Source organism: Musa acuminata, chromosome BXJ1-4 (assembly GCF_036884655.1).
Source record: "Musa acuminata AAA Group cultivar baxijiao chromosome BXJ1-4, Cavendish_Baxijiao_AAA, whole genome shotgun sequence".
Taxonomy (NCBI): domain Eukaryota; kingdom Viridiplantae; phylum Streptophyta; class Magnoliopsida; order Zingiberales; family Musaceae; genus Musa; species Musa acuminata.
In genome coordinates, this window is record NC_088330.1 from 43,555,230 (window position 1) to 43,568,344 (window position 13,115).

The 13,115-nt window shown below is 38.9% G+C and overlaps 2 protein-coding genes across 3 annotated transcripts; both read left to right on the forward strand.

Annotated features, from left to right (window-relative positions):
* The first annotated feature begins 363 nt into the window (after positions 1-363).
* On the forward strand, positions 364-6,925 carry LOC103982241 (histone-binding protein MSI1). The gene is made up of 6 exons (XM_009399114.3): positions 364-922; positions 1,564-1,890; positions 3,004-3,153; positions 6,026-6,150; positions 6,262-6,357; positions 6,459-6,925. Exons 1-6 carry the CDS (start codon positions 578-580, stop codon positions 6,685-6,687), a joined length of 1,272 nt encoding a protein of 423 aa, XP_009397389.2. The 5' UTR covers positions 364-577; the 3' UTR covers positions 6,688-6,925.
* Positions 6,926-7,374: 449 nt separating this feature from the next.
* LOC103982240 (GDP-L-galactose phosphorylase 1) lies at positions 7,375-13,100 on the forward strand. 2 transcript variants are annotated; one of them, XM_009399113.3, is made up of 9 exons: positions 7,458-7,531; positions 7,618-7,747; positions 7,960-8,433; positions 9,717-9,835; positions 9,915-9,974; positions 10,063-10,293; positions 10,372-10,554; positions 12,044-12,295; positions 12,544-13,100. In XM_009399113.3, exons 3-9 carry the CDS (start codon positions 8,340-8,342, stop codon positions 12,736-12,738), a joined length of 1,134 nt encoding a protein of 377 aa, XP_009397388.2. In that variant the 5' UTR covers positions 7,458-7,531; positions 7,618-7,747; positions 7,960-8,339; the 3' UTR covers positions 12,739-13,100. The 2 variants fall into 2 exon arrangements, with proteins under 2 accessions (XP_009397387.2, XP_009397388.2); XM_009399112.3 differs by lacking the exon at positions 7,618-7,747 and having other exon boundaries at positions 7,375-7,531.
* Positions 13,101-13,115: the final 15 nt, after the last annotated feature.

Below are 13,115 nucleotides of genomic sequence, written 5' to 3' on the forward strand. Positions count from 1 at the left end.
TGTGTTGTCAATGTTCAATTTATAATCTAGGAATACGATCAAAATAATCCATGTAAATTTCACTTATATTCATTTAAATTCATATCCATGTAAACAAATGTGATCATAGGATTTAATACAGTGTAATTGTTTGTCTTATCCTAATTGGGCATCGTAGGCCATTATTGGATCGGGTGTGTATCCTTTTAAATCCGATAACCAATCCTAATTGACTGCATGCATTTATCGGATTCAGAGTTAGATCCTACGTGGATCCGACCCGACACCATCACCAATCGGTATTTGTATCGTTAGCGGGACCAAAAGAGAGGGAAAATTTGCATAAAGGCCCCTTTACTTTTATAAATTAGAAACGAAAAACCCTAATAGATATATCTCTTCCTCCCCACCCGTCCATCTCTCTCCTCGCGAGGCGTCCGTTAACCCTTCTCTTTTTCCTTTGCTGCTGCTCCTTTCTCTTCTCCAAACCCTACTCTACGGCCAAATTTCTCTTATATTTTCCGCCAAAATCGAAGTTTGAGGGAGCTCAGAGCTCCGCTCTCAGCCAAAAGTAGGGGAGAGGGAGGAGAAGGAAGGGATGGCGAAGGACGAGGAGGAGTTCCGGGGGGAGATGGAGGAGCGGCTCGTCAACGAGGAGTACAAGATATGGAAGAAGAATACCCCTTTCCTGTACGACCTGGTGATCACCCACGCCCTCGAATGGCCCTCCCTCACCGTGCAGTGGCTCCCTGACCGTGACGAGCCGGCCGGGAAGGACTACTCTGTGCAGAAGATGATCCTCGGCACCCACACCTCCGACAACGAGCCCAACTACCTCATGCTCGCCCAGGTCCAGCTCCCCCTCGAGGATGCCGAGTACGACGCCCGCCAGTACGACGACGAGCACGGCGAGATCGGCGGCTTCGGCTGCGCCGGCGGCAAGGTGGCTTCAGATCGATTGCCCCTTCTCTCCTCGCTTAACACTCAACCACTTCTTTTATCTAGTGATGATTAGGTTGACGGAGAAAAAAAAAAATCTTATTTTTTTCGTTGGTTTATTAACAAGACTAAAAATTTCTTTCCTCTTCCATTTGCTATCTTTAACAAAATTCTGCTTTAGTGTGATTTTAGGTTATTGCTATGTTTTTTCTTTTCTTTTTCCAAGACTTGGTTTTGGGTTCTAGGTTTGTAGCGGTTACGGGCTTCTAAATGTTGGTTGTCTCATCCATTTTCTCTTTGGCTTATTATCTTGTAGCGGAACCTGTTTGAAAAATTGGTAAAAACATGTTTTTGAGTATGCCATGAGTTTCACTGTATTTCTTCATATTGTTTCTTCTTTGAGTAACTGCCTAGAAGAGATATCTTACGGTGTGCGTCTTCTTTTGGCAGTAACATGACTGATAAAATGTGACTGTGAGCTCAGTAAACCGACATACAGTTGTTTATTCCATGCAGAATTTTAAGAAATAAAAATTCAAGATTTAATGGGCTACCTGACACCTTGCTACGGTAGGATCCCTTCTTGATGCGTGAGAGTGGCTTTAATTATATTAACACACTCGCATTGTTTGTGACTGCTTCCAGGTGCAAATAGTTCAGCAAATTAATCATGATGGAGAGGTCAACCGAGCTCGCTATATGCCTCAAAATCCTTTCATAATTGCGACAAAGACAGTTAGTGCCGAGGTTTATGTTTTTGACTATAGTAAGCATCCATCAAAGCCCCCATTAGATGGTGCATGCAACCCTGATTTGAAGCTGAGGGGTCACAACTCTGAAGGATATGGTTTATCCTGGAGCCAGTTTAAGCAAGGACATCTGTTGAGTGGTTCTGATGATGCTCAAATTTGTCTGTGGGACATTAATTCCACTCCTAAAAATAAGGCCCTTGATGCTCTTCAGACTTTTAAGGTGAGAATCTTGGGGTTTTATGTGCTTATTTATTTATTTACTGTTATTCTTGCTTTCTCTATGTTTAATTTCATTTTTTTCTGTTTTTTCTTCTTACTCTTGCTTCCCTTTTGATTATTTTGCATATGAACAAAGTTATTGGATGCCAGATGATCTAGGGAATTTGACTGTGGACTAAATAGCTTGGATGGCTTTAAAAAGAGTTCAGGGACAACATTAGACACATTTTATATGAGTGCTTCTTAAGCATGTTTTGCTGTCATTTATTATTTGCTTATTAGATTAGCTATGTAGCAGCCCCAAATAGTTGGAACTTAATGGCTTATTTTTGTTGTTAGCTTATCTATGCTTTTGAGATTGCTTCCTATGCCAAAGCTTATCATATTCCCTTATTAGAAATTGCCCTGGTATTTGGAAATTTTTGTGGCATTGCTCCTTGTTTGCATGAGATCATAGTAATGTAGGTCTATTCCTACACCAACTAGTCTACTAGGTTTTCTTTTGCTAAAATCTGAATTGGTCTGAGAATCAAGGTCAATGTAGCTATAACTGAGTGTTGAACCTCATCTTAGAATCTTTTCACTTCTGTATATAGCAGTACCTCATTCAGGTTGACATAGTTTGAAGGATGATGATGTAGTTGGTAAACGAAGCAAGATTGTGGAAGCGATAACTACCAAAATAAGTGTGGAGTTGCAAGCAGTAATGTAATTTTTGAGGAAAAAGTTGCATCTCTCTGCTGAAAGGATTGACGCTTTCCTTTCTCAGAATATGCTAATTTCAGGCTGTGCACTGTTTCAATTGATCAGTGTTAAATTTCTTGGCTTGTATGGAAACTAGTGAATCATGAGATTTCTTCTGCTAACAGTGAAAGTGACTCTTTCAAATTTGGGTTTATGCTGCGAACATCAAAACAGTCCTTTACACCTGCTTTCGCAGGACACTGGTAGATTTTTTTTATTGGGCTACCCCTCTCCTTGCCCAATTTCTTAGCAATCAGAGGGACTACATTTGAGTTATTTTCCATCATTACTTATTTGGCTTGAGGGTCTTTGTGATGACCTACACCAGTGGGTGCTTATTGCTGAACTTACCATATGCCCTGTATTTTAGGTACATGATGGTGTTGTTGAGGACGTTGCTTGGCATTTGAGGCATGAATACTATTTTGGTTCAGTTGGTGATGATCATTATCTGCTCCTTTGGGATCTCCGAGTGCCAAATAACAAGCCAGTCAAGTCTGTTGTCGCTCATCAAGGTGAGGTGAGTATCTTGATTTATAAGGCTGCAGTTTGTTTTCTTCTGATAAAAATACCAAAGTTCTATCTAATTTCTTGCCTGCAAAATGGTTCAGTTGGTTATCTTCTCATTTTGATACTACATTCTGGTATCTAGCATTGAGCTTTCACATGTTTAATCAACAAAAAAAATAGTTATCCTTTCAAATAAAGTTATCCCAATTGTATCTGTAAAATTGTGTAAAATATTGTATCTGCAAAATAGTTCACTTGGTTATATGCTCAATTTGATACTTCATTCTAGTATGTAGCATTAACCCTTCACTTGTTTAATCTACAAAGAAACTAGTTATTCTTTCAAATAAACATCTGTGACATCACATCAAATGTTCCCCTAAATAAACATCTAAACATGCAAGTATCGTTCCACTTTCAACATGCTGGTGAAGTTATAGAATCAAGGATTTTAAGTTCTCCAGCACGTTTAGTGTCAGCTGGCAATTGACATGGTAATCTGTTTCAGCAAATGCTATCTGATGCTGTGCATATGGTAGTTCCAGCAGCATTAACTTGAAAGAAGGGAGAGGGAGGAAGGGGGAAGAGAGGAGGGAGGGAGGTAGAGAATAAAAAAATAAAACATCTACCTCAAGTTTTAGTGATCGGTGAGTGATCTCTCCACAATGAACATCACCTGGCCAGGTATCCTCAAGGGGATCAAGAATAATAGGATCACAATTGTCGTTCCTGGTAAGAGCCTCTTTTTATATTTGGGAAACATGTTTTATTCAAGAGAGTTAAACCTGAGTATCAATGAAAAAGTTGTCTTTTTCCATTTCCTTGCAGAATACTTGAATCCACATTCTAAAATGACTCTTGAATCAGCATTCTGGTGTGATACTTTTTGTGGATGAAGTTTAATCTTATATAATAGTGTGTTTGGCTGTAAGTGATAGTCTGAAAACTTGCTTTGTTGAAGTTGCATTCTGAGAACTGCAAGTGAAAAATTCAGAAATTGTTGTGTGGGTGGAAGAAAGTTCGTAAGGTGGAAGTGCACTTACACTCGTGTTTGTTTGGCAGTAAGAAATAGTTTTTAAATAAAGAATATTCTTTGTTCACTTATGAGTGCACAGGGATTGTCTTTGGAGGTTCTCAGAAGTTCAAAAAGCCTCTTTTCTGACTTTAGCACTTTCTTAGAACCAAGCACAATGAACGCTACCATTTCCCACGCTTCCTCAATCCTGAGCTTATCTGGAACTGAGCACACCATAGTTTGGTAGGTTTAAGTTGCCTACGGTCTTTTCCTTTAACATCATTTTCGGGAGTATCTGCACTGATATTGGAGTACAAAGAAAATCTTACATGCAAACACTCCAGATCTTCCTTGTGGCTGGAATATATGGAGATTATCATTTTTGTAGTTGTGTTTTGGTGCATTGTGAATGAGTTTCAGTATATACTTAGGCTGGTGACTGCAAATTTTATGTCTGTGTCAATGTTGCATGCTAAAAACAGCAACTTACCGGAATCTTTTCTCTTCTTTACAAAGTAGAAAATTCTAAATAGTTCAGCTCCTGCTCTCCCTTCCCATGGTGTATTTTTTGGTTGTTTCTTCTGCAACCTAAAACTGACCTCCTCACCTGGACTGTAGGAAGGTGAGGCAGGAATAGGGTGAAAGCGTGTTGCAGATAATATCCATCTAAATCCATTTTGATTTCTGTTGGAGCCGGTTGCGGTTAAATAAATGATTTCCTTACGTCCGTTTTTTTTTTTTTAAATCTTCAAGATATGTGGTTTAGTTAACCATATTTCTAGTATGCAAATATGTCTCAAAATGTTAAATTTACTTATTTTTGACATCCAGTTATTTGATCTTAGCATTGAAATTTTTCATTCATCTTTTACTTCGTTTTCCATGTTTGATTTTAAAGTCTTCCTTTCCAAGATGTCTGTAGTATGTAGACTTTTATTTGTTGGTCATGATGCTAAAATTTGTCTCCACAATAAGATTTGTAGACTAGGATTTATGCTTTGTTTTAGTTATGAACATTACATAGTTGATTACGAGATGATTTGGCAATCAGAAGCCTGTAAGAGAGCTGATTAGGCTGAAAATTGAGATTATATTACTCAAAGTAGGGGATTGTCCGAGTTCTCAGTAATGTTATCTGATTTATGCCCCGCGGATGCACTTAATTTGCTCTTGAAGACAAATGATGTACATCTCCACATTTTAAGTTGTACCTGAGTGAACAAGAAATGTACTAGGTGAGCAACCATTTAATGCCAGACATATGAAGATCTTGTTGTTTTAAACAAATGAATACAAAGATGACTACAACTTCTTGGCTGTGCTCCCTTTAATATGCACATATAGACAGACCAACAATTTCTAGGAGGTTGACAAGAAAGATGCACAAATTATCATTCAAGTTCATATTTTTTGAAGTAATCTTCATCTTTTGATGGTAGAACCAATATGCCTGTTGATCTTTCTTTTATTTTTAATCCTTCCTATAAAATACATTCACTTTATAAGTATCTAAAATCCAAATGAAGTTGCAGAAATAATCACTTAAATATTTTGCTCAGCATATTCACAAACTTGATTAAAACAAGCTTTAGGTACATTAACTGGTGAAGGTCCATGGCACTTGTTTTGTAGAGTTAAAAAGATTGCTGTTTTCTCTGGGTAAATTCATACTTTGCCAAATTGCAAACATGGGTGAGGCATTCGATATCCAAGAAATATGTAAGTCTCACTCCTAGGAAAAGTAAGCATCACAGTCACTTGTGACTTGTCAAAGGTCAATTGTTTTCTTTTTCACAGTTATCTAATTAGGTGAACTTGCTAGGCATAAAAAAGTGTGGACTGACTTCTGGTGCATAATCCTTTATAGGTAAACTGCTTGGCATTCAATCCCTTCAATGAGTGGGTCGTGGCAACAGGCTCCACTGATAAAACCGTTAAATTATTTGACCTTCGGAAACTTGAAAATGCTTTACATACATTGGACTGCCACAAGTAAGCAAATCTTTTACAGTGTATCATTTCTTAAACCGATTGTTTTACTCTATTTTTTTGTTATATTTTTATTACTACTGAAATTGTTGTATACACTGTTGTGCTGACTAGAGAGGAGGTTTTCCAAGTTGGTTGGAATCCAAAAAATGAGACAATTCTAGCATCTTGCTGTCTTGGTAGGAGGCTCATGGTGTGGGACCTTAGCAGGTAATCTGTGCTATTGTGGCAGAAATATCCTTTCATATTTTGTAGAACGTTAACTACCCTCGACAACTCTTGCGATGTGTGTTCTGCTTGCACCTAAACAGGATCGACGAGGAACAGACCCTGGAGGATGCAGAGGATGGCCCGCCCGAGCTGCTGTTTATTCACGGTGGCCACACTAGCAAGATATCTGATTTCTCCTGGAATTCCTGCGAGGATTGGGTCATTGCCAGTGTTGCCGAGGATAACATCCTTCAAATATGGCAGATGGCGGAAAACATATACCATGACGAAGATGATTTGCCCGGCGACGAACCCCCGAAAGCCTCTTAGATTGTGAATTCCCCGTTCGAAAGCACAAAACATGCCAAAAATCTAGGATAAACAAAACATTAGGCTAATATGGTCTGTCTCCTATATGTAGCTGCAGTGGCTGTGTGATTCCTTTGTTTCTGCTGCTAATCCCTGCTTGTGCGTCAGTCATTAGATCTTTGTGTGGTATCAGCTGGCCTCGGTCGATGACTTTGTTTTGTTCTCTTGATAGCTTATATGCTAATTTATCTTTTTATCATTCTATTCAGGCAAAAAATGTGTTCCTTCTGTTTGTTTGATGAAAGGGGTCCCACTTTTGTGGGCCCGACATCTGTGAGCCAACGGGAGCAGGCCCTTGCGTGAATGGTGGCTCGGCCGAGACACAGGAACCACACCACGGAAGGGTACCTTTCTAACGTTACCCGCTTGTTCCCGTACCGGGTCGACGCACGCCTCTGTTTCGGCGGGTCCTACTCGGATGGGGCTCAGATAAAGGTCCGACGGGATGAGGTGTCTTTTACACGTACTATTTTTGGTCCCGCAATTTGTGGGAGATTTGTGCCTCAAGATGGAGTCATATACGCCTCTGTCACCCAGTCGTTTGGTCTTCGTACCCGCTTTGTTACCTGTCCTGCGGTCGGAGGCCATAATCGATCTTGTGCGGGACCCACTATTGACAGCGGAAGACGGCAACCCGGGTAGGATGACCGCATGGAAAAGGTGCTTGTCAATTATTAGCATCTTGGGACGGCTGCCTATAAATAGCGACGATAGCGTTACCTCTGGGTTATCACGAGGGTTTGAAACTCCTCCACCCGTCTCCTGTCTTTGCCTTCCTCGCCTCTCTCCCAAAGGAACCCTAGAGGTATCTCGGCTTACCTTCCTCTCCTCTCTTCGATCTTTACCACGGAATTCTCTTAATCTTTTTCTTTCTTTGTTCTTGATCGGTAGCTACGTTCCTCGATTTGGTCCTCCGAGAAGTCGTTTCTCTCCCGCGCTTTGATTTGTTCTGTTACGACTCGATTTTCGGGTATCTGACGCCCTTTTGCGTCGAATCGGCGGAATCGAGTTTTACCTAAAGGTGAATTATCTGTGGGATGCGAATCGTACCTTTCGGTTGGAGATTCTGTTTCTCTTCATGTCTTGACGGAGATGTTTGTGACATGTGTCTTCTGCCTCTGATTGGCGATTTAGATCCGTGAATACGTTGCAATTCTTGATTACATGTTCTTGATTCTTTTGGTTGGAGACGTATCTCCTGATTCTTTTTCCTCATTCTTGTCGTCTCTGCAGAATCGAGGAACCATACAGATTCTTGACGAAGAGTCAATGCCTGGGGGCTGATGAATTGCTGCTCGCCGATTCTTGAGATTCCGTCGGTACTGCTGGGGAATTGCTGGTCCATTTAGGGCTGGCTTCAGTGATACAACCACGGCTCCAAGAAAAGAGTACCGTGCTTTAAGTAGAAGGGGAAGCCCATGCTCTCAGTGCTTTCCTAAGTTTTTGCTTGCTTCCCCTTCTTTCCACGGTGGCAGGGGGGCTCTACCTTCGGCTGGTGGGCATCCTTCGGATCTGACGTTCCTTGCAGGCGGTGGGACTGAAATCTGATTGGAAGTAGTTTAGTGTATATAGATTATAGGTGGTATAGTTAGGCATCGCAGACGTATACAAGTATGGCACCGGTCAATCAGTTTGAAGATGAATATGCGTATCTGAAGCAGAACACGAGCTCTGAGCAGTCTAAAAGTCATCAGTTGTCTCTACGAAGTTAGTGGCTTTTTCACCATCTTTCTCCTTACCACAATAGAAAGTTCTATTTGTTGGGACTATTTACATAACCTAACCCCTTTTTCAGTTAGTGTAATTATTCAATTACAATTTTGTTAACATTGTTCACATTTCTATAAGGATTTGTATCTGTCATGAAATGCTTAAAACCAGATTTTTGCACCAAAACTCAGCTATGCCTGATATTATTGCTTGGTGTGTTTTGCTGGCATCTGTTTAGTATATTTTAAAGAAATCCTTGTCATTTTTGTGCTTCTACATTTTCTAATTTTATCTGGTTTAAGCAATGTAACTTAGTAAAATTAGATTTCACTTTAATAGTTTAAGAAAATTTAAAGCTTTGCAACAAAGTACCTAAAATATGGAAGCCTGGTAGATTTTTCTCTTGTTGCATTTGCTTAGAATTTTCCCCTACAAGCATGTTATATTGGTTATTGTTTGACTTCCTAGTTTTCCTGTTGCGATAAGTCAAATGCCTTTTACATGCATAAGGTTGCATGGTGTCTTGCATCTTCTATCACTCTTTCCATTAGTTTCTCTAGGCTCTGGGGTGGAGTGTATAACTTAGTCTCAGGAGATACCTTGTTTTAATGATTAATCAACTTGACTTATGGAGTTGTGCATGAAACAAATAAATCAAGTAAAAGATGTAGGTAGTTGTTTTTAAGTTCATAAGGAATTTGAAATATATCTGATTAACTGTTGCCAATGATGGCTTCGTATGATGCTCATATTTACTTAATTCCTCTGATGTTCTGTATTTTTTGGGACATAACTTCCAAATTTTCTGTAGTATCGTTTATATTTTACGCAACTTTGAATGCGAAATGTTGTATACTGCAGACCAAGTTCTGTTAGCTTCTTTGGCATGTATGCTCTTGTTTCTTGTTGATAAACTTCTTACTTGAGTTCATCTTCTTGCTTTTGGTATTTAGCTGTTAACATTGATTACCCATGACCGAGTCTAGCTCTGGTATAAGCGCTTTTGGAATACCAGCTACTGTGACTTGGATGCTATGCTTTTACAAATCGATATCAGTAACAGATACTTGTGTCCAATATGTTCAAAGTTCAAAATGCCTCTTGATGGTTTCCTAATTATATGTGCTGGTAGAAAGAGTAGTCTACCTCCTTTTCATTGAACATATTCCTATGCTTGTGTACTCTATGTTTCTTCTTGAAATGAGTTGTGCACATTGTTTTTCTTTTACTAACATATCTAGCCATTATTCCTGCACACTTATTTTTTTTTTTAATTTCAGGCATTATTACAAATGTTTATCAGCTTGGTATACCTACAAAAACTGATGGGGCTTGTGGGGGCTTACCGTGCTCCGAGGAGGGAAGACATAGTCTACTGGACATCGTCCTTCTCTCGCAGGTACACCTGCTATGTGAGTTCTTCTTGTAATGTGATCCCCGTTAGGATTTATTTTAACATGGACACTGTGAACTTGCAGTGGGAGGACCATGCCTGGAAGGGTCATCTTAGATATGATGTTTCCAGTTGCCAAATGAAGGTGCTTTTTCCAAATGATTAATGTGCATAGGTTTAGTCTCACTAATCTACAAACTGCTAAAGCTTTAAGCTTGTTGCTGCCTTCCCAGGTGATCACTGGTGGAAAGAAGTTTATTGCTCAGTTGAATGAAAATTGGCGCTCAAATATCCTTATGGATCTTGAGAAGAAGATTTTCCAGTCTCTGAGCCCTATCAGATCAAGTTATATGAAAACTCACAGGGAGGATGTACTCTTTTGTGTGTCTTCTGGAGAAAAGGAGGGCTCTGAACTTGTTTATTCAACTGTGCTGCCTAAGGATGGGATTTTGATTATTGCTAATGTAAGCAGATGTGTTCACAACTTACTATGGAGCTTCTGTACAATTTGAATTGTTTATTTATCTGATCTTTTTTTGAAGGCAAACCCAGTTGAATATGGCCACATTTTCCTGGTACCATATGATGTCTATCAGATGCCTCAGTTCTTAGATAAAAGAGTTCTTGGATTGATGTCACAGATCACTGCTGAAGTAGCTAACCGCTCATTTCATATCTTTTTTGATTATGATGCTTCTAGAAGTTTGGATCATAAATGTTTTCAGGTAACCATTTTGCTGAATCTTGTTTAATAGTTTGGTCATTGGGTTATTTTGCCGCTGAGCTTTGGTTGGAAAGTAAACATGCTATAAATATGATGTGTTTCTTTTCTAAAAAGTGAAGAAAAAGATATGTCAGTGCAGATGCTGAAGACTTTCCATAATTACAGATACAATTAGCTTTTATATGTATATTCTATAGCATTCGTCATTTTGTATCCGACATTGTGTAACTAGTTCTATGTTTTTATGCAACTGACAAGCTTGGAGTGGTCAGTACTCTAGGAATTGGTAATGTTCATGATAAATGAACTTGTGGAGATCATTAGATTAGTCTTCAGTAAAAAGAAATTACCAAGAAAGACAGTCACCTTGACCTTTTTGTAATTTGTTTGCCTTTATTGGGAATGCTGCACAATGTCATCACCATGATTGATGTATCATGCTGCTATGTGTCAGTACCTGATATCCCACAACTAGTTAGCATTCTCTTTGGACAGGAACTTTTGACTACATATTTTCATGACCCGAATTACACTTGCTCACCCTGTTTTTCCTTCCAATCGCCAATGCTGTATTCATTTATTCTCTTGACCTGTATAATCTTTCATTTTTCTTTTATCATGTGGGCTGATAGATGAATCCGGAATTCTTATTTTATCGACCCTATATATGATATGAAAGCTTTCCTGAGACAATATCATATTACTTTCATATTCTATAATTAATTTGAATTTTAGATTTGTTATTTATTTTATTGTTATCTAGAGACAATGGTCTGTGTTATTTAACTACTTTGGGTCATTTGGGTATCTACTGAGACAGATGACCTTTTCATCTATGTTTTTCATTCCTTCTCATTTTTACTGGTTTGTGAAAACCAAAGGTCCCACCTTCTGCACATGCAGATAACTTTACGTGAACACACACTCAATATTTGTGGCTGACAATGCATCAATTTTGGCTGGGTAGTAGGATTAATCTAGTCTTGATCTTGAGCCTACCTGATTCTCTAAGTGATTGAAGTTTCCCAACCAGGACCCTGCCACATAATGAATGGTGGGTTGACAGGTCAAGTTTGGTGTACTTATCTCTTGGGAGAAAAAATGTAATAACGTACAATTTGGTTCCACTCCAAATGGTTGTGCTGAGTTGGGTTGATGGCTCAAGGTGAGATTTACTTTTATGCCACAAAAGGTCAGGTTTGTCTGACCCTGACCCAACAAGCAATGAGTGACTTGATTTGTTTCCGCTTGGGTTAGGTTGACCTGAGAGGTTCAACTCTGGTTTAGTCATTGAATGCTACCACTCGATGACTCTAATTGCTTGATATTTCAAAGGACAGCATTTTGGATCTCTTTTCTTCTGAAAAATCTATCTAGGACAGAAGGTATTTTTGGAAAGAAGCAATTTCTCATCTAGTTTCCTTTAGCAAAGTTTTAATGTCACATAGCAAAGTTCTCTTGTACTGAATTTGCTTTGAATTTTTGAACAGGCTTGTTATTTTGCTGATCCTTTACCAGTGGAGCTTCTTCCAACCACTGCCATCTATGGTAATTTGCTCACAACAGGTTTATATATCGGTGAAGTTGCAGATTATCCTCTGAAGGCTGTAGTTTTCGTAAGCAAGAACTTGAAAGCATTAGTTGAAATTGTGGGGGAAATGTGTTCTTATTTGCGTGAAAATGGTACTGCATTCAGTCTGCTCATCTCTGACTGTGGCACAAGGATCTTTTTGTTTCCTCAGGTAATAATTGGACTGATTCGTGCAAATACATTGAAACTTATGAATTGCCCTAACAAGTGCATTGTAAATATGAGAAGCTATCAGTACAAGGTTACGTATGTAGCACTTTTTACTGAATCAAAAACACATCAAGTGTTGTAGATGTAAGAACTTTATTGGTTATTTTGGATTTACTTTCAGGTTGACTATTGCTTTTTTGCTTTTCTTAGTTGGAGCTTTATATATATATATTATTTTTCTTGAAACAGGTCTATACACTTTTGGGATACCGTCTTTCTACCTGGGAATGTGGTGGTTACTTTGTGTATGATGCAAAATCTGATTTTAATGATGTCACAGAGGTGGACATATCAAAGCTTCTGGCTTCTGTGTCACTTGATGTCTACAATTTTAAAAATCTCATGCAGCAATGTTGCAATGCTGCAGTTAAGCTCATACTTTGATTTTTCTGTTCAATGTGGTGCAACTAGGACTGGATCTTAGACTGCTGCTGCTGCCCTTTTGCTTATCCCAGTGTATCTATCTATGAAAAAAAATGGTGACGGAATGCCATGCTCTACTACGGTTTAATGAAACCTATTTTCTTATTATTGCATAAGATGGTTGTAAGAGTTTTACTTGATAGGTCCGGAGAATTGAAAGTTGAGTTATTTGTGTTTGGCACTTTGGATCTCTGGCAAGATTTAGATTTGCTATGTACATATTGTTTTGAGATATTGTCTGTATTAGGTGAAAAATCTTTTTGATCACATGACAGCATTAAAATGCGTGCAAATTTGGAATGGCAATACTGTAAAAGTTTCTACTTCGGCCGTGTTAC

Excerpts from the sequence above, each read along its gene's own strand:
- LOC103982241 (XM_009399114.3), top strand. The coding sequence starts at position 578 with ATGGCGAAGGACGAGGAGGAGTTCCGGGGGGAGATGGAGGAGCGGCTC. Across the intron at positions 1,891-3,003 it reads ATGCTCTTCAGACTTTTAAG|GTACATGATGGTGTTGTTGA; the intron begins GTGAGAATCTTG and ends CCTGTATTTTAG. Across the intron at positions 3,154-6,025 it reads TTGTCGCTCATCAAGGTGAG|GTAAACTGCTTGGCATTCAA; the intron begins GTGAGTATCTTG and ends AATCCTTTATAG.
- LOC103982240 (XM_009399112.3), top strand. The coding sequence starts at position 8,340 with ATGGCACCGGTCAATCAGTTTGAAGATGAATATGCGTATCTGAAGCAG. Across the intron at positions 9,836-9,914 it reads ACATCGTCCTTCTCTCGCAG|TGGGAGGACCATGCCTGGAA; the intron begins GTACACCTGCTA and ends GTGAACTTGCAG. Across the intron at positions 12,296-12,543 it reads GGATCTTTTTGTTTCCTCAG|GTCTATACACTTTTGGGATA; the intron begins GTAATAATTGGA and ends TTCTTGAAACAG.